The following is a 22,044-nucleotide window of genomic DNA, read 5'->3' on the forward strand; positions in this document are numbered from 1 at the left end:
AGCCAAAGGGTTGGCAGTTCGAATACACCTAGAGGTGCCTGGGAAGACAGGCCTGGTAACCTGCTTCTGCAAGGTCACAGCCTTGAAAGCCCTATGGAGCAGTCCTTTTCTGCACACATGAGGCTGCCGTGAGTAGGAATTGACTCCATGGCAACTGATAACGGCAACGACTGATCCATAATGCCCAGATGTCGGTATTAATTTCACTAGTCAGTAAGGGGGAACATATGACAGCGTAAAAGTGCGTAGATGTATACCTACACACACACATAAAAAAGGAATGACATGTTTGATAAGTACATTTTGTAATGAGTTGTGGACTGCTGCTTAAATCCAGTGTGTGTATGTGTTTATGTGTGTGTACACGCTCTCAGATGTGTATACACATATATACATAATAATAGATTACATAAGGAGCCCTGGTGGCACAGTGGTTAAGTGCTCAGCTGCTAACCAAAAGGTTGACAGTTGGAACCCAACAGCCACTCCAAGGGAGAAAGATATGGCAATCTGCTTCCATAAAGGCTACAGCTTTGGAAACCGTAAGGGGCAGTTCTGCTCTATCCTGTAGGGTTGCAATGACTCAACGGCAATAAGTTTGTTTTTGTTTTTTGGTTTTATGCAAAAATATATATAAAACATTGATTTAATAACATCGTTTTATGACAATGGATATACGAAACTGTCCTTTTTTTTCTAGATACGGTTTGCTATCTTGATAAAAAAAAATCTTGATAGTGGATGTGAAATGTAAAGCCATTGTCTTGCATAAATTGGTGATAAACTAAAATATATGAACCAGCTTTTGGGTCAATATAACTGAGTTTTTATTTGTATATACCTCTCTCTTTAGACAAAATTAAAATGATAAATAATATATATTTCTAAAGACTTTCCATGTTTTATTTCTATATATAAGAATAATATGTATTTTTATATTATACATATGTGTATATGCATATATGCAAGTGTGTGTGTGTGTGTCTGCATATCCTGACAACAATAAAGAAAATGGCTTACTGTACATTAGCAGACAAGCAATTTGGGCAAATTATTGGAAGGCAAATGAAACAGTGAAGAGTGAAGCTGGGCAGAAAATGTGCAGACTATAATAATATGCGGTATCTAAAGAGTGATCTTTCTTCTCATCACAATCAGGGAATGGCTCAGGGCTTGGACACATCAAATATGGAAGAGAACTGCATGAACTGTGAAGTTGAAATAGAATATATTAAATGAAAGCCTATAAATCCCTTCTACCTAGTGTGTTTGAAACACACAATTCAGAGAAAAAAAAATGTTTTACAAAAGTTTTAAAAAGCTCCAATTAATATGACCCACCCCAGTGCCATCGAATTGATTCCGACTCATAGCGACCCCATAGGACAGAGTAGAACTGCCCCATAGAGTTTCCAAGGGGCACCTGGTGGATTTGAACTGCCAACCCTTTGGTTCGCAGCTGTAGCACTTAACCACTACGCCATATGAGATATTAAAAAAATCATCGAAAAATAAGATCAAAATAGTAGGAAAAAAAAGAGAACAGAACAAGAATAAAACTTGAAATAAAAAGAATCCCTACAAAATAATTGAAAAGAAGTGGAAAAGCAAGATGAAAAAAATCAGCACAAAAGTGGTACAGAATACAAGTTAAAGATAAAGCAAAAAACTTTTTAATCCAGGGTATCCAAAAACAAAATATTAAAAGTTCCACAGAGAGAGAGCAGAAAGACAAATGGCAGGGATCATCAATGAATGAATACAAGGAAATCTCCCAGAGCTGAAGGATTTGAAACTTCCCATTAAAAAGGGCCCCTGAATGTCTAGTCCTGACAATAACAAAAGACTTATGACAACACAACAATATAAAAATTTCATAACACCATCAGATCATATCAGATGAAAGGGTGGCACAGTCATCTTTCCATCTCATCCGCTGGCAGGGATGTTCAAATATGATAGAAAAACACTGTCAAAATACTGGGGAAAAATGAATACTAACCGAGAATTTTGAATGTAACAGAACTATAAATTAGGTGAGAAGTCAAAAAATGTATATAAAATTACCGCCTCCTCGCCACTTCTCTTTTCTAGAGTCCCTGGAGTGCAAATGGTTAACACACTCAGTTGTTAACTGAAAAGTTGGAGGTTTTAGTCTTCCTAGAGGCACCTCAGAAGAAAGGCCTGGTGCTCTACTTCTGAAAAATTAGACTTTGAAAACCCTATGAAGCACAGTTCTGCTCTGACACACGTGGGATCCCGAGGAGTTGGGACTGATTCGATGGCAACTGGTTTATTGATTACACTTCTCATAATTGTATGTGATTAATATGCAAATGATGTAATAGAGTTCATGTAATTGTAACTAGAACTTAAGACTCATGGAATTTCAGGGGGAACGTAGATAATACCAAGTGCAACAAATTAATTTTACCAACAAGAATAGAACACAGGAAGTCTAAGGAGCTTGTCCAATATGACATTTCTAGTTAAGGATGGAATTTGGAATCAAAGCAATTTCAGATTCTATCTAGTGTTCCATATTGCTTCACTCTTATGTGTCATGTGTTGAACACAACTTAAGGTTTTCACTTAAAAAAAGATATATAAGAAACATATATATGTTACATGTAATACATATATATTTCTGTAAAGGTAAACATGGAATGCAATAACAAAATTATGTTTTAAATATTGGCAGTAGACAAAATTCTCCATGTAAATTCTGAACATTTTGTATATGTATTTTTTAATGCCTTCCTGAATAAAGGCCAGGGATCACGTTATTATAAATAAAAGAGAACACCAAGATAGTGAAATTATGAAACTATTTGCCCAAATGCTATCCACATCATGATACTTCCAAACAATGTGCACCAAAAGACCTTTTCTCGACATACCACTTCTCTGGCTTCCCATTCCACCTGAAATCATTGCTTTTAAACTTTTTTTTTGGGGGGGTATGTTTATTTGTTGTAAATCAAACACTTTTTGAAAAGTTTACTGTTAACATTTATATGGAGTTACAAAAAAAGAGATTGAGGTGCTGAAGAAAAGCTTATTAGTTTGATGAAAATAAGCCCTATGAATTTCACACTTTTGCTTAGCACCTCCATCTCATGGTTTGAAATGACTTGCCTTTCCCATGTTTTGTTCATGCCACCACTGGCTCTGCTATACAAATGCATGCACGGGCAGTTAGATTCTCTGGCAAAATGAAAATGCAGCAATGCCTGTCAACCAAAAGAGATCTTGCATGCCAACCTTCTTCAGGGTCACGCATCATTCATAGCAAACTATGTTGCTGGGACAAACCCAGAAGTTGCCTTAATTTTTCTTTCCTCTATGGTTATGAGCAAATCTCTCTTGGAAGAAATACAACCAGAATGCTTCTTACAAGCAAGGATGGCGAGATTATGTCTCACATAATTTGAACATGTTATCAGGTAGGATCAGTCCCTGGAGAAGAACCTCATGCTTGACAAAGTAGAGGGTTGGGGAAAAAGAGGAAGACCCTCAAGGAGATGAATGCACACAGTGGCTACAACAATGGGCTCAAGAATTACAATGACTGTGAGGATGGTGCAGGACAGGACAGTTTTTCATTCTGTTGTACATAGGGTCGCTATGAGTCAGAACAGACTTGAAGACACCTAACAACAACAACACAGTTATGACATCACAAACCTTTTACAATTTAGACAAACATTTTCCACAGCAAATTATACTGCAGACTATGACATAACCTAGATCCTAGGACTGAGACAAAGGCATAGTCATGAGTTGAGGGAAATGAATATAGCAGCTTTTCCTGGTAGTGAAAACAAGAGAGGATGCAAATATGAGGCTCCAAAAAAGGGATGAGAAATGCTGACTCAAATGACCTACTGGCACAGCATAAGTGTAAATTAGATAATTTTAAACAAAGCATTTCATAGCAAATAGGGCTGGATAAAATTTGCCTATATTATCCATATTTGTACCGGTTTGCTATGTGTGGATTTTTACCTTCACAACCTTGCAAATATAAATATACCTAGATATGAACCATATAAAGGGCCCTAGTGGTACAATGTTTGAACCCACCTGCCACTGTGCAGAAGAAAGATGTGACAGCCTGCTGATTACAGATTACACCCTTGAAAACCCTATGGGGGCAGTTCTACTCTGTCCTGTAGGGTTGCTATGACTCAGAATTGGCTCCAGGGCAATGCTTTTTTTTTTTTTTGTTTTGGTTTTTGGTGGCATAATGGCTAAAAGCTTAGATCGAATCCACCAAGCAGCTCCACTGGAGAAGGCCTGGAGATCTGCTTCCACAAAGATTAAATCCAAAAACCCAGTGCCATCGAGTCGATTCCGACTCGTAGCAACCCTATAGGACAGAGTAGAACTGCCCCATAGAGTTTCTAAGGAGCGCCTGGCAGATTTGAACTGCCAACCCTTTGGTTAGCAGCAGTAGCACTTAATGACTGTGCCACCAGGGTTCCATAAAGATTAAAAACCAGAAACCAAACCCAGTGCTTTCGAGTCGATTCAGCCTAGGAAATCCTGTGCAGCAGTTCTACTCTGTCACCTGTTGTTGCTATGAGTCAAAAATTGACTCGATGGCATGTAACAACAATAATATGAACCATATATTTAGGACGAATCTGTAAACCACTTTTTTTTCTAATGAATAATATTATATGTCAGTAGTCATTTGTATACTTATCATATTAAGAAAATATATTATCACTTTGTTATTAGTTATTTTGTTACATGCATTTCTAGATAGTGTATAATTTACTGTCAAGTAAAGTATATGAATATGTTTTATCTATATGGCTATGAAACCTAATATCCCTTAAAAATCTACATCAAATTAAAAAATAAAAGTTCTTTATGTGGAGTCGTAGGGGATTATGTAGATTTGAATTGTAAATGATAGAGCAAAGAGGCAACTCTCAACTTCTGTATATTAATGGCATTCACAAAATTGAAACCCAAGCTAATGAAGTAAGTGAATTAGCTGTCTGACTTTGAAGTCATATTCATTTTAAGATTCATATCGTTGGTTTGATCTTTGTAAAATCCCTGATTTTTTATCTGCTCATTAATATATAATTATTTTTAGACATGCTATAAACCTGTCTTGCATTACTTCAAAGTATGTCACACTGAACATGTATTTTATTTTCTCAGCTCAACAAAGAATTCTTTCCACATGTTTAAATGAATGACATTTTATCCCCAGATAATTTCATAGAAAGACAACTTGAAATTTTACCCGTGACTGAAAGCTTAAATGATATAATAGTTTTTTAAAACCAACCTTCCACACACCAGTACAGTATTAAACAAAACCAATATTTATTTTCACATGGAGTTTGAGCCCTGAGGCCTCTCTTTATAAAGAGCGATATTTTTAATTTCCTTTTTAAATTTTATTTTTTGGAAAAAAAGGAACATTTTCATGAATTACTTTAATCTGAACTAATGATAAGATCAAATATTTCTTTTCAAATTCCAGATTTACATATTGAATTTGGTAATGTCACATTTATTTCAATTTTCTGGAGGGGTAGGAAAAAACAAACATGTTTTGGTATACAGTTCAAAAAAAAAAAAGAATTTGGAATTATAAGAAAATGGAGTTCACAGAGTAGTCTTCTTTTTTCCTCAGAAAGAATTAGAAGAGTCAGCGTGTTGCTATTGCTCCTTGACATGAAGACTGTGTTTTGTTTTATGTCCTCTTTATCTGTGAATCCTGCAATGCCATCACAGCAGAGTGTACTGTACACCACTTTAAATGATAAGAGTTTCAATAGGCACTTTAGTGGAATTAAGAAAAATCTAACACTCTTCCACCGTGATGCCAGATAGCTATCTTCCTTCTAGGTTGTCATGTCAGTAAATTGTATTTAATAGGCCTGAGCTTGTCTCAGAATGTTTCCAAAATAACAAAAGAAAACAAAACAAGTGCATATTACAGGATCTATCTTGTGTTGGCGGAATAAACCAAAACTGACAAAATGATAAATAAAGCAACTTGCAAGAAACCAGATAATCAAAGAAATCTTGTCTTATAAAGCTTGTGTGTGTGTGTGTGTGTGCGTGCGTGTGTGTGAGTTCTATTTGTGTTTCTTTTTCCTTCTTTCTTTTTTTTTTTTTAATCTCTCTTCTTGGTTGTGTTTTAGCCTTCACTTTTCCCTAAGTGACATTATCAGGATTATAACTCTCTTCCTCTCCAAACATGTCTGCCAAGACTTTAAAGCGGGGTCCCCAGTCGGTCAGAAAGTCGTAGTCCTGGTCCGCCTCGGTGGTGAGGGAGTCTATAGAGCTGAGGGATTCCGCTACAGATCCGTTGCCTTCGTAGGCATATGTTGCCAGTGAGTCATATGGTGGAGCAGTGGGATCCATGTCATTTTCCTGCAGCCTTTGATGAATGAAATCCCTTATATCTGTGTTATCTTCCACGGCTGGTCTCTGACGAGGTAAACAGAGGGAGTCTGGTTTTATATCCCTGCGAATTTTGTTTTCTTCAATGACTTTTGGATTTCTCAGAGCACCAATATCGAAAGCCTGGGTGTCCTCCTCCCCACCTCCTTCATCGTCATAATGGATCACATTGTCTCTAATATCTTCTTTAGAGGTCATCAGGGTGTCTTTCTTCTTCTGCCTTCGCAGAGCTACATACAGCACAACTATGGCTAGAACAAGAAAAACATTGCCATTTGAGAACAGGCAGGATATAAGTCAGTGCATCCCCTTATAAAAATTAAAAACTGATCAGGGTTGAGTTTCCTTAGTGATCTTTTATAATTTTCTCAAAGTTAACATACTATAATCAGAAAAGATTATATACGTGTTCAAAATTTTTCCTTCTAAAACTCAACTTCATCTTAAATTGTAAATAACAAGAAACCATAGCAAAATTACTCACAAAATGAAACATTAGAAACCCATGGCATATCAATATTTAAATGTTAAGTAAAAATTATGTAACAAAAATGAAAATAAAGAACATAGGTGTCTTTCTAACTGTATGTAAAACTGTATAGAGTTGATATAATTAAACTTGAATATTATAGCCTATAAATAACATAGTAATCATTCAGAGTTACATTTCACAGTAGTAATATTGTTTCTAATTAAATAAACCCAAATCTTCGCTATAATGATTACTTTTAAAAGCAATGAGAGACAAAGAATGACAGAGAGACAGAGAGAGAGAGAGACCAATTAAGGAAAGGAGGAAGAGGGAAGAAGAGGAGGAAAAAAGAGAGAATAAAAGGACCTTAGTTTCACAAGTCGTATGAACTAAACTCCTTCATTAATTTCAAATCTACGTCCTGCTATATGGAGATATTTTCAAAACCAAATGTCTGTTATTCAGGTCAACTTCATGAAGCAATAGAATATTTTTGAAATCATTAATTTATATACTTTCTTGATAGAAATCCTTCTTTGTTCTCAGTCACCTCACAACAGTTTGGACATTAAAACAATGGTGTTGCTGTCTTCTAGGGATAGATGGGCACAGGTAAAAATGAGGAAGTCAGTGGTCAGCTTTGCTTGTCATGTTTCCCCTTCTACTCCATTGTGGTAACAACAGGTTAAAAATCAGGGTGCATTTGGTTTAAAAGGGCAGAGTTTGGAATACTCCAGTCATTGAATTAGAAAGTAAAGAATGTATAATGATGAAAGCCGGTTTATCCTTCTTCCTCCAAGTTTAGAGTTTGACCAACTGGAAGGAGGGAAGAAAAATATTTAGAAATTAGGTACAATGGTCTTTGGAGCCGTGTCTAGCCCTGACACTCCTCCCAGAGCTTAGGGAGCTCTCAGAACCGAAGAGATTTTTGTCTGTCCACACAAGAGACACTGGAAGCCTCATAGTCAAGCTCTGCATATGAGATGGGTTTAGAGTAGTCGTTGCTGAGGAAGGGACTGGGCAGATGTCCTGAAAGGATGCCTAAAAGAGTCCAAGGCACCCCAAAATTCCTGTGCTTTCCCTCACCCCAAGAAGAGCATGAAAATGGCTGAGAAGCAACTGGAAGGCCTACAAGAGTCTGGGATCCATTAAGGAGGTCAAAGAACAGATAGATTTTTAATCAAATTCTACGATAGAACAATGGGGGTCGACACTCACTACTGTATCTCCAGCAAATCCACAGCACCTGATACAGCGCAGTTCCACTGTAGACACTCAGAAAGTATATCAATACATGAGTGGCAGATGGCAGTACACGATAACAGTGACATGAGTCCATTGCTGACTACACGGCAGTATGGCCAAAGAGACCAGAGGCAAGCATTCGAATACGCCAGGTCATTCCAGGTGGATATAGAAATGATCTGGGACTTGCCACTCTTAAAAGGAGAAGAGGAAGAGAGAGGAAAACTTGATTTGAAGTTAAAGACCTAATTGATCACATTCATTTTTACATGTGCTGTTGTTATTTTGAAGGAGCCCTGGATGGTTAAGCGTTCATCTGCTAACCCAGATGTACGTGGTTTGAACCCACCAGTTGCTCCATGGAAGAAAGATGTGGCAGTCTACTTCCATAAAGATTATAGCCTTGGAAACCCTATGGGGGCAGTTCTACTCTGTCCTATAGAGATGCTATGTGTAGGAATTGATTTGACGGCCAAGGGCTTGGTTTGATTTTTAGCTTGTTGTTACTCAGAATTTGCCATTCTAATGTTTCTGATATCAGCACAAACAGATGCCAGAGATAATTTGTTATAAATTATAAGCATATAAGGAATGTTTTTTTCCTGCACATCCAAGTCACTTGTTGTCTGCAATTAATAAATACTACTACTAGGAGTACCCACTGCCATTGAGTCGATTCCAACTCATAGTGACCCTACAGGACAGAGTAGAACTACCCCATAGGGTTTCCAAGGACTGGCTGGTGGATCCAAACTGCCAAGCTTTTGGTTAGCAGCCAAGCTCTTAACCACTGTGCCACCAGGGCTCTGGAATTAATGACTCCACCAAGCAAATTAGACTAGAACTTCACCCTGTAAGGCCAGCATGAGCTTCTAACTCAGGAATGTTTTCTGTGAACTATTGTGCAATGCCATATTCCATGTTTCATGCTTTTTTTTTAATTTTTCTTGTTTTGTACCCTAGAAATAAAGGTGTTTGCATTTGTCAGAATAACTTTTTTAAAATAATAAACTTGCATATATCAAGTGGTTATATAGCGGTTCCCAACCATTTATCTGTTTCATTTGAATTTAAAGGGATGAGAGGCAAAAAAGAAAACTTATCTCTGGTTCTGTGAGTCAGGCAGAGGGTTAGTAAGTGAAATGGAGTCAGCAGAGCAGTTGATGGAAGAGGGAAACCCCAGAAGTAGGTTTATATTCACTCTGTTACAGGATATATTTACCTTCAGCCTTTTTCTTCTCAGTGCTCCCAGATATTTTAATCTGTTCTATTCTGTTCTAGTGGGGATGGTTAGAATTTTGATGTGAATAGATATTAGAAAGTGAAAGAAGAATCACTTCTGGCTGGCAGTTTAAAAAGAAAAAGATAAATAAATTGGGGGCTGCCTTCTATCTCCCTATTTCTTTCATCCCTCTTTTCTTTCTTTAGAGAACTGTTGTCCATCTAGCTTTTTTTAAAAAAGTTACATAATCTCTTATTATACAATGGGAATTACCAGTATGTAGAATGAATTAAGAAACCTTCATTGTAAATGGATATTTGCTATGCATTTCATTGTGATGAGGTCTGCAAACTACTATTACTTGAAAATCTCCTAGGACTTAACCGTATTTTTGTATATTTTGTGATGACGTACTTATTTTTTTCTAATAATATATATCTCTGAGGTACAAACTACAAAAATGACTTTAATACAAATTTAAATTTTTCATAGATGTGTCATCTCAACGCAGAAAAATGGGTTTACATGGTGAACTGAGAAGAGGCAGAGAGACAGAGAGAGAGTGAAGAGAGAGAAAGAAAGGTGATTAGTATCGAAACCAACCTAAAAGTATAAGGATACACAGTAGGATTGCTATCAAAGCCCCAGTGCTGAGTCCTACAGGCAGAAAAATTGCTTCCACATTACAAGATAGGATGGTTCCATCGGAGTCACATCTACAAACTCGAATAGTCATTGTGTTGGTGCTGCTCTGGACAGGATAACTACTGTCTTCTATTACAACAGGGAGGAAGTACAACTCTTGCTGCCTGCGGCTGTATCCATTTCTCCGGGTTTCAATTCCAGCTGTGTTGTCTACAAAACATGACATTTATGATAAGATGGTTACTGTGAGCTTCATGTCAAATCTTAAAGTTAATATCTGTTCAAAGTACGGAGCTCTTCTTGAATCAGTAAAATGGATCCATATTTTAATTTTTTCTTTAGTAGTTATGAAAACCACCAAAATGTAATCAAGTGCAATGAAAATGATCCTTCAGGGAAGAAGGACATTAATCTTGTCTGGTATACAAAATTAAGATTCCTATTTAGAAAGACTGTAGAAAAAAAAAACATGTTGTGTTGATCCCTTTCTTTTTTCCCTGACATCAAAATCTCATTGAGAAGAAACTATTTGTGTGCATGTTTTTTCACATGATAGAAGAGAAATGATTACAAAGTATGAATGTATAAAATATCTAAGAATTTATTCTTTCAAATATAGCAAAACTTGATTCAGAGTTTAGATAAAACTTGATTTTTTTTTCCAAATCTGTTATATATGCAATTTCTTTCACTCTTTTATATTAGTTAGAAGAATAAAAGTTGGAGTGAAAATAGTATTACAAATATTATTAAAAAATTAACATGATGAATTATAGCAATTGACATTTAAACATAATTAAAAAATATTTATAGTCTAATAAAACCCTAAGATAGCAATTTTTACTTGGAATAATGCAAGGCAATGAAATACTTCTACATTTATACAAATATAATTAATATTTCTACTGAAACTGCTATTTTACAGGTCTTTGCTCTTCACTTAGTTTATTTCTACACATATAAGCAGAAACATTCTGTTCACAATATTTTATTTTTTGTGTCTATTAAAATAATTCCTAGAAACACTTTGGTATTTTTAGAAAATCTATGAATATCTGGGTTAATATCACCATGCATGACACACACTTGACAATCAAATAAAATGATTTTAGAAAATCATATCATCATTGCAAGACAGGGCTGTTGTAAAGTGTTACTATTTCTATCATATTCAGTTCTACTTTTAATTTAGACACTAATTTCAACAACCAAAATTTAGGCAATTGTTTACACGCACTGCATTAGGAAACACCAAGGTGGGAAAACTTTATGTGATATTAGTAAATTTTATTATTGTATAGAGAAGTTTTGAAAATTGAAAATAAAAGACCAAGATATCAGACATGAGTTTGTTAAAACATTCCCAAAATGAGTTAAAGATTCTAGGCACTCGTGACGACAGTTAGGGAAGCAAAAATTGGGGCAAGGTGAAATTACTTTGAAATCTTCAACAATTGGTAGATCAATATTTGAGGTTCAGGAAAAGGCCAGTCAATGATTAAAGTTCGAAACCTGAGTGAAAATGATTAATAAAAATAGGAAGTCAGAAGGAGAAGTTGGTTTATCTTTACTTAATATCTTGAGGGGATTAGGTATTCCTGAACAAAATTGATGTCAAGAACCAGACTAGCCAATTATCTTTATTTTCAATCTGCTATTGTTTCTTGAGAACGGATCACACAAAATTCATTATGTTTCCCACACTGGGAAGAAAAAACTATGCTAAACCTTTTTCTGCCCTTAAAATCATTTCAATCCACTTTAAAAACAAAACAAAACAAAAACCTTTCACTTACAGACATAATTTAAAATAAAACGGGGAATGTGGTAAATGTCAGAAGAGCGGCAAATGCAAGTTCAAGTTCAGAATCTGAGGATACACCATGCTGGTCCTTATTATCATGATTAAGCTGATTTAGTTTCTACAGCAAACATCCAACGATCGAACATAGTCAACACTTAAGTTTAGTGAATGGTGTGATGGCCTACTTACTTATCCAAGTCAGTGATCTGGAAGTTTGATTCATCTTCTTCTTCTCTCTCATAATCCCAGGTTGAATTTAGTGGATCTAGCACTAAACTCTATAAATCCTACCTCCACTTACTGTTTTCGCCCCCACAGCCACTAATTTAACACTGTGTCACCCAATTACCGCAAGAGCGTCATAATCAGCCTTTTCTCCATCTAATGGCTTTTTCTATGCTGCATGCAAAATACAAATCTGAACACGCCATTCCTTGCTTAAACCTTGAAAAGGCTTCTCAAGTCATTGAATTTAAGCTCTTATGGTGGGGTGGGTTATGGTGAAGGAAAAATCACGTGGGTTAAGGGTAGGGTTGCACAGCTGATTAGTTTAATTGCTGTCGATAAGTTGTACACCTGTAAAAAGCTGAATTGGCAACAACAGTTGTGTGATAGATATATTTATAACAAGAAAACAAAAACAATAAGAGTAGCTGCTGAGGCTGCTTGTGTACAACTAAACACCTCAGTGGATTCGGTTTCTTGCTTTGGAGGTCTAGGGCCATGGCTTCATGAGGCATCCTAGTTAATTGGCCTAATACGGCGTTTAGTACTTCTGTCCTACCTCCTAGTTTGTTGTGCAGTGGCTGGGGTCTTAAAAGCTTGCAAGCAATCATTCAAGGAACAAAAATTGGTCCCTATTCACCTGAAGCAACAGAGGAAGAAGGAGAGTCTGAAACAGGAGGAGGAAATGGAATGTAACATGAACAACTGCTCCCTTTGCCATGAGACCAGAAGAACTGGATGGTGTCTGGCTACCATTATGGAACATTTTGATCAAATTTTCTATGGAAGAATTCTGATCAAAAGGGGAAAAATGCTGTATAAAATTGAAAATTCTCATAGGCTCCAGACTTTCTGAGCTATGGAGGCTGGATGAACCCCTGAAACTATTACTCTGAGATAATGTTTAAAGCTTAACTTTAAACCAAAAATATCTCTTGAAGTCTTCTCAAAACCATACTATAATTTAGCTTAACTAGTAAAGAATGTCTGCCTTGAACTCTGTACTTTTTTAAGATCTGTCTATATGGAATTAAATTGACAACAGCAACTTGAAAGATTAGATAGGAAACTTAGAGGGCAGTGAGTTTATGTTACCGGGAGAGGAAGAACTTGGAAAAGGAGAGTGAGAATGATTGTACAACTTGAAGAATGTAGTCAATGTCACAGAATTATACATGCAAAAATTGTTGAATTGGTGTATATGCTGCTGTATATACTCTCAACATCAGCTACAAAAATAAATTATTTTTTCAAAAAATGGTCTATGTTAGAGCAACCTCATAGTTTGGTTTGCTTTGGACAGCTTTTTTTAATGTGTGTTGCCCTGATTTAAAATTATTAATAGCTCCCATTTCAATTCTCAAAAGTTTCCAGTTTCGATGATAAATTATGTGGTCATTCTACTTAAAAAGTCCTTCATGTTTGGGACCCTGCATCGTTTGTAGCCATTCTTCATATTACTGTGTATAATTCACAAAAAAAAATTTCACCAAACCACACTAAAATTCCTTCACTAACAAAATTTGGTGACCCTGATTTTCTTTCCCTAATTATTTATCATTTGCACCAAATAAAGTTTCTTAAAATATTCTTTGACTTCTATCAATTCTCCTCCCCCTCCTCACCATCATCATCACATAGAGTTCATTTTTTCTGTAAGTGTAGAATTTATCTTTTTTCAAAATGTGTGGGTGATATGTCTGTTTGTATGTATTTATGTGTGTGTTCTAATCCTATACTCATTGTTATTGGTGCCACCAAGTCAGCTGCAACTCATGACAACCTTATGTATAACAGGTCAAAATTTTGCCCAGTTTTGTTTCATCTTCATGATCATTGGTGTGTTTGAGTCAGTTGTCGTGGTTATTGTGTCAGTACATCTCATTGAGGGTTTCCCTGTTTTTGCTCACCCTCTAATCTATCATTCAGTCCTTTTCTAGTGATTGGTCTTTTTTAATGATGTGTCCAAAACGAGCAAGCCAAGGTCTTGCCATCCTTGCTTCTAAGGAGATCTCTGGTTGTATTCCTTCTAAGACTGATACATTCATTCTTCTGGCAACCCACAGAATATTCAATACTTTTCACCAACACCACACTTTGAGTACAATCTGATACTCATAACTCTGCATTATAAACTCCAGTGTTTTAAATCTCTAATTATAGGATATAGAAACTTAAAGACAATAAAACAACAAAGGTCATGGAAGTTAATAAGGTAAATATTCCTAATACATATTTTTTTTTTCCATAGTGGCTCAAATAATAGCCTATGTAATAGTAACAGTAGCAGTAGTTACAGTGATGGTGGCCGTAGTGGTATAAGCGTGGAAATAATGGCAGGGATAGTAGATAAAAACAATCTTACAAGCAGTATGTTTTAGACATGTGTTAAAGGTTTGCATACATTGTCTCACTTAATGCAAATACTGTGAGGTTGGCGTTATTTAGTACAATTTTAGATATTATATTTAAAAAACGATGGAGCTGGAGTGCAAACCTCTATTATTCTAATGTCAAAGCTTGTATTTTTAACCTGTACTGTGCCATGGATTATTCCAATCAGACAGTAATTAGGAAGTTTCCTGTCTGTATGCAAAAGCAGTGTGCATGTGACGCTAATAATACATTTAAGAGAGATATCAGACAATTTTCCAGATAGCCTTTTTTTTTTACTACACTCAACAGGGAATTGTCCACACTTTCAGTGGACGTAACTGGCCTCATTACATCTGGTCTGTAAGGTTAAATATTTAATTTGCTGTTCAATATAAAATTTTGCAATATGGCTTTCCATATTGTATGAATTTGAGTACTTTGAGGAAAAACATTGAATTCCACTTGTGTGTCCCTTTACAAAGTTACGTGACAAGAGGTAATTTTTTGCATGTTTAAACTTACTTCTGAAGTCACGGACTGTAAAATTTGGTTTGATGGCAGCCTCCGGCGATAATCTGAAGGAGAATTGCTGCCCAGCAGGTGAAAGATCTCGGTCTGCAGCGCTGACTATCTGAATTGTCTGAAACAAAATTGAGATTAAACTTGAAGTCGGCCATCAATTTTTTCAAAGGGAACTCTACACCCCAGGTTAATAGGTTTATTTGATGAAGTATGCAAATACATAGAAATAACACCTTTAGGATTCATGTCACTGGACCTATTATTTACAAATAATTTTTATAAACACAGCTCTAAACATCCACAGGTAATACTGGCAGGTAAGATTACAACAAATGGACTAATTTGAATCAATCTCTGCCTAAATAAAAACATTAACAGCATTGAAAATTCTCCCTAATAAACAAAATAAAATTAAGATGCACTTGTTGCATTTTAAACTAGATGAAATAAATGCTTTCTTCATTTAAATTGTAAAAATGTTTACTGAAAACAAAACCTCTGATTATTTAAAAGACCTTGCAATAGCAAAATTTTAGTACATGTGCATTTGTGAGAATGAATTTTATTTTTATAAAACAAATAAGACAATAATAAAGAGAGAAACAAAGAAATGTGTGTCTGTTTTTGTTGTTACATTTGCTACCTCACCTTGGGTAGGGAAAAATATGTTGTCATAGATTTTTTTATAAAAGTAAGTATTATCTACTCCATTCCAAATTTTCCCTAAATTGTCCCTTTAGGTTGTGTATCTTGTAGCTAAAATTCTAGTGCTTCAATAGGATGTCCTTCAATAGAATTTTTCAGAAGGAGACCTTGGATTCCGAGTACTGTATTCTGGACCTGGTGTTTAAAGGATGCATTAAGCTATCTTATATTGATAAAATTAAACATATGATTTGTCTACTGGTTTTTGTTCTGATTTTATAGTTAAAATTCAATCTTATGTCTGTGAGCTAACTTCCCATGTAGCTATATCTAAAAAAGAAAAACGTTTTAAAAAGTATGCATCACCAAGAGTTTGAGTGTTCAAGTGCTGTACTGGAAGTAAGTAGTTTAAGACATTTGTCCACTGGTGTCAATCTCAGTTCCTTGTATTACTGTGAATCGGTTGCCCAGGATCCCTTCACCCTTTTGCATTGTCATAGGTAAGACTTTCATCATTCAACACTAAAGGCAATATAAGGGAATGTGGCAACTTTAGCTTTTCTTCACACAGAAATGCCCTCTTATCACTATATTTCACCACTATAATTTCTGCAAATTATTTGGGGATCAAGAACTGATTGTCGAGGTATTTTCATTTTGTGTTTTTTTTTTTGTTTTGTTTTGTTTTTAACTCTCATCTTCTAGCATCAATACTTACTAAATTAAAACTATTTATGGGGTTTTTTTAACATCAAAAAGGTGAAAGGATGTAATTTTAGAACAAAGACACATTTTTTTGAAGCAGCATACACAAATGAAAATTTTGTTGTAGAATGGCGGTTATCTGAAACTAACACTTGGGAGTTACTACCTTAGGGAAAGACAACTCCACTATGAGTTTTTAATCACTTATATATTATCATATTTCTCTCTTTTCTTTCTCCTGGTAGATAGATATAGATAGAGGATAGGTAGATAGAAGACAGACAGATAGATAGATAGATAGACAGATAGATAGGTACATAGATACATACATACATACATACATAGACAGATAGATAGGCAGGTAGCTAGGTAGGTAGGTAGGTATTCTACTATAGTCCAACAGAGAGTGAGAGTTCCTCTGCATAGTTCCTAGACCAGAGGCAGGATGGCTAGGATCAAAAATAGAAAATGCTTATAAAGTACATGCCCTGAAAACTTCTGAGACATTTTTTCACCAATAGAGCTCTGCTTCATACGTAAGTGTGGCCCAGTAGCAAAAAGCCTGCAAGAATTCAATAGACTCTTCACCACTTTTCACAGATACAGGAAAATCAAGTTGATCTCTAGTACCTTCTACTAATCCCAGCTTTTCAACTCTTTTAATTTACTAGACAAACATATAAGTGTTAAATGGAGCTGTATTTCCAAAAAAAAAAAAAAACCCTTTCATTTAGCACATTACACAATTCTGATTGATCTGAAATCATTAATTCCCTAATCACCTAATAATCAAGGACTGGCTCTTTTTTTTTTTTTTGTATGACCCTCTGCCATCAGGTCAATTCCAACTGATAGTGGTCCAGAAAGTGGAAAATCCCTAAGCTGTAGGATTTTGGTAAAATTGTTCTAACTTCCCAAATAATATTATTCATTTGTGTACAAACTTTTTATGAATCATCTACTGTTTCAGACCTTTAGGCAGTTGGCTCATCAATGTAAATGAGGGGTTCAGCAAAGGTGTAAAGAGTTAAAGCTTTAAGCACATTTCTGTGCCTATTCCAAAGGAAGCAAGAAGCATTTCTCATTTGGGAAAATATGACTAAATCATTCATGTTGTAATTCAAATACTGATGCATTTTTTCCTTTGGAACTTAGGTAAACAGTACTGGATTAGTCATATACTTGTTTCAGGACACACTCTCATCATTTACCCATTCCTGATTCTCTTTATATTATTCTTCCATTCGTTCATTTGTAGTAGTTTAAGAGAGAAACAAAACTGCTACCCACCATCACTTCACATAGAACCTAGGACTTTGACAATAACGTCCTTTAACTACGTGGTCTTCCCCCATAATGTCTACCTGCCAGAGCCTCCCACAACAGCAATATTGACCTAATATGGAAAATGTACTTAAGGCATTTTGCATAATGTAGATGTTCTCCTTGAGACAACAGAGAGAAAGGCTTTACTTTTCCTGTAAGCTTAAGAACTTTTTTTCATCCTTTCAAGAAAACATGCAATCAAAGCAAGAGATATTCTGGGAGAAAGGATACTAAAGTCTTTTGCTCACTGAGTTTATAGTAACATGTTCTTTAGAAATTCCACAATAAGGAACTGGGCAAATGTATCGGAGTCCACAATCGTAGACCTTTTAGCCATACAATGAATATTCACTAGGCCACCAACTCTTTATCTTTTGTGGCATTACTTCAACAACCATACTTTCTATTATTAACTTATAAGAGTTTAATATTTCTTGTGGTATATTTTATGAAGACAGCTGATCCAGAAAACTACATGTATGAGTATGTGTGTATGTATTCAGGTAAGGCTATATAACCTAAAACACATGCAGATGTTGGATTTTTATACCGTTTGTCAATTAACATTATTGGTACAATACCTGTCCTGGTTTGGCATTTTCACACACAGCTGTGTCATACGGCACAGATATTTCTGGTGGAAATTCATTGACATCTAGAACATTAATGAGTACATTGACTTTGCTGGTTAATAATGGGTTACCTGTAGAAAACATAAAAAAGAAAGTTATAAAATTTGATCAATTATAATTTCTACAACAAATAGTATTTAAATTTTTAAAAACTGTCTTGATATACAATCCAAAAAAACCTTTCTGTTATGGGAAACTCTGAGGCTGTTATACCAACTACAAGATGATAGAAGGATGAATAAGGATTATAAAAGCATCAGTAATTAGCTGTCAGAGGGCTAATGGGCCATAAATACCACAGCCCTCACCAGACTGAGTCTAGTACAACTAGATGGTGCCCGGCTACTACCACCGACTGCTCTGACAGGGATTACATAAGAGGCTCCCAAACAGAGCTGGAGAAAAACAAAGAACAAAATTTTAACTCACAAAAAATGACCAGACTTGCTGGCCTGACAAAGATTAGAGAAGCCCCAAGAGTATGACCCACGGACACCGTTTTAGCTCAGTAATGAAGTCACTCCTGAGGTTCACCCTTCAGCCACAGATTAGCCAGACCCATAAAACAAAATGAGACTAAAGGGGCACACCAGACCAGGGACAAGGACGGGAAGGCAGGAGGGGACAGGAAAGCTGGTAATAGAGAACCCAAGGTCAAGAAGGAAGAGTGTTGACATGTTGTCAGATTGGTAACAAATGTCACAAAACAATATGTGTACTAATTGTTTACTGAGAAGCTAGTTTGGTAAACCTTCGTCTAAAGTACAATAATAATAATAATAATAAAATTAACTGTCAGAATGCTAGTATTGCACCCAAAAAACAAAACAAAACAAATGGAAAAAAAAAAAAAAAAAACATTGCTGTTGAGGCGATTCTGACTCACAGAGATCCTATATGACAGAGTAGAACTGCCCCCATAGAGTTTTCAAGGAGCATGTGGTGGATTTGAACTGCAGACCTTTTGGTTAACAGAGGAGCTCTTAACCACTGTGCAACCAATGCTCCAGCATTGCACCGCATAGGGATTTATCCCTGAAACTCAACCACCAAAATAAGACCAACCATTTAACTGACATTTTATAACAAGTATAGGGCCTTTGCAGGAGTCCTGGTGGCACAGTGGCTAACTGCTTAGCTTTTAACCAAAGGGTCAGAGGCTTGAACCCACCAGCTGCTACATGGGAGGAAGATGTGGCTATCTGCTTCTGTAATAATGACAGTCTTGGAAACACTATAGGACAGTTCTACGTTGTCCTATAGGGCTGCTATGAGTTGGAATTAACTTGATGAAGATGGATCTTTTTGATTAGCGCCTTTCTAGTAGAAAGACCTAACCTTAACACCAGGATTAGTTAACAGAACCACTTTTCACCAATAGTGATATGTTTTTACTGGATAAAAAAGATTTTCTATGCTGTGTGTGCTCATAGAAGTAAAACATTATTGAATAGGATTATCTACATATTTAAATTACTTTCTCAAAATGGCCCCTCCTGGGATGTGGAAGCTTTGCCTAGGGAAAAAGAATGATAAATTACAAGGAGAATGAAGCAGAGAGGGCTTCGCATATATGAAAATTAGAACAATAAATTTAAGACAGTAGAAGTAAGAGATCGATTACAGCAAGCTAGGGACATCCTGAAATTCCTTGCTGGTAATAAGAAAATACTAAGCAAAATTATATTAAGGAATAACTCCTTCCAACAGTATTAAAAAGAGCCTTGGATTAAAAATATGTCTCTGATGAAATCCCATCCCAAGTTTTGACCTCCATAATGATTTATTATCTATATCCCTGTCATGTATTGAAGAAAACTATAAAAATAAACAAATAAGGCCAAACATAATGTATTTGTTTTATATTATTTACCGTAAAATTTTACCTTATGAAGTCAATTATTATGCTTTATTTTTTCACGGATAGATAAACTGTATCTCAAGTTGTTGAATGACCTTGCCCAGCCAAAGCCATTTAGCAAGTAAGATGAGGAGTTAAGATTCAAACTCTGGAGTATACGAATCTAAAGGCCATGCTTATTCTATCACACCTTCCCTATTGATTAAATATTAAATTCTTAATATGTCATGCACTGAAGACTTACAGTATTTTTACAAACTTCTTTCTGGATTATTTTAAAGAACGCATCCAAAATCTTACCACATGAGTAACTTTGACAAATCTAGAATATCCTACTGAGTTAATATTTATTTAAAAAAAAAAAAAAAGAAAAAAATACCCTAGGCGGTGGCTTGAAGACCCTGTATGGCACAAATGGTTAAGCACTGCTAATTAAAAGGTTGGCAATTCAAACCCATGCGAAGGTGCCTTGGAATATAGGCCTGGTGACCTGCCTCCAAAAGCCACAACCTTGAAAACCCTATGGTGCAGGTCTACTCTGCACACATGGCATCTCCATGAGTCAGAATCAATTTGATAGCAACTAACAACATCAACAGGAAATAAAAACATAAGAAAATGAGTTATGTTCCTCAAAAATATGTTTTGTAAATCCTAACCTCTATGCCTCTGGTTATAATCCCATTTGGGATTATAACCTTTGTTATGTTAACGAGGCAGGATTAGTGTAGGGTGTATCCTGAGTTAATCTCTTTTGAGATATAAAAGGGGTTAAACAAGAGAGCAGAGATGGGGAAATAGAGATGCCAAACCAAACCATATTATGACTGCCCAGAAGTAGAATATCAAAAGAGAAAAGGACCTTCTTCAAGAGCCAACAGAGAAAAAAACCTTCCCCTAGAGTTGCATCCCTGAATTTGGATTTACAGCTCCCTAAAATGTGAGAAAATAGATTTGTTTGTTAAAGCCTTCCACTTGTGGTATTTCTGTTATAGCAGCACTAGATAACTAAGACAGAAATCTTCACATACACATATATGACACAATGAAATATATTATTTTGCAGCAGGCACAGGCACAGCTAGGATAAAATAAGGACAACTGATGTTTTATAGTATGGGGTATGTTTATGGATGATGCATTAGTAACCATTGCGTAAGATGCAAAAATACATTTAAAAAAATATATATATATATAGGTCACAGGGTATTACTTTAGTTGGTAGAAAAGGTCTGGCTCCATTTAATCAAGTTATTTAAATTTTTTAACTCATTTTTTAATTTTTTAATATAAAATATGTAATATTAATAAGCCCTTCACACAGATGTTACATGAGATAGTGATTTAGAAATTTTCCATCACTTTTGGTATACAGTAACTAACTGCTCAAAAGACAGTAACTATTTTCTTTTACTATCAACTTTACCTTGTGGAGGTTATCCAGCTCTACCTCTGTTGTTGGTACCCATTATTTATGTACCAAAAATGTAGATAAAATTAACAATTTGGTTAAGCTTGGCTCACTATTCTAAAGAAGTTGGAAATTATTACAAACAACAGCACTAATACCTAATACCATATAATGCTTGTTAGTTGTTGCTGTTAGGTGCCGTAGAGTCAGTCTCCACTCATAGAGACCCTATCCACAACAGAATGAAATACAGACCGGTCCTGTGCCATCCTTACCATCGTTGTTATGCTTGAGCTCATTGTTGCAGCCACTGTGTCAATCCACCTCTTTGAGGGTCTTCCTCTTTTCCACTTCCCTGTACTCTGCCAAGCATGATGTCCTTCTCCAGGGGATTGATCCCTCCTGACAACATGTCCAAAGTATGTAAGATGCAGTCTCGCCATCCTTGCTTCTAAGGAGCATTCTGGTTGTACTTCTTCCAAGATAGATCTGTTCGTTCTTTTGACAGTCCATGG

General features: G+C 35.7%; 1 protein-coding gene across 2 annotated transcripts in view; it reads right to left on the bottom strand.

Annotated features, from left to right (window-relative positions):
* Positions 1–6,099: 6,099 nt before the first annotated feature.
* CDH12 (cadherin 12) overlaps positions 6,100–22,044 on the bottom strand; it is a 362,543-nt gene continuing 346,598 nt past the window's right edge. For both annotated transcript variants that reach the window (XM_064270834.1, XM_003407877.4), the window contains 4 exons: positions 18,207–18,328; positions 14,950–15,067; positions 9,981–10,232; positions 6,100–6,689 (listed from right to left, as the gene is read on the bottom strand). In XM_064270834.1, the coding sequence (XP_064126904.1) occupies positions 6,190–6,689; positions 9,981–10,232; positions 14,950–15,067; positions 18,207–18,328 (992 nt within the window). In that variant the 3' untranslated portion in view covers positions 6,100–6,189. The remainder of the gene's footprint in view (positions 6,690–9,980; positions 10,233–14,949; positions 15,068–18,206; positions 18,329–22,044) is intronic.

The sequence above is a fragment of the Loxodonta africana genome, chromosome 2, assembly GCF_030014295.1.
Source record: "Loxodonta africana isolate mLoxAfr1 chromosome 2, mLoxAfr1.hap2, whole genome shotgun sequence".
NCBI lineage: Eukaryota > Metazoa > Chordata > Mammalia > Proboscidea > Elephantidae > Loxodonta > Loxodonta africana.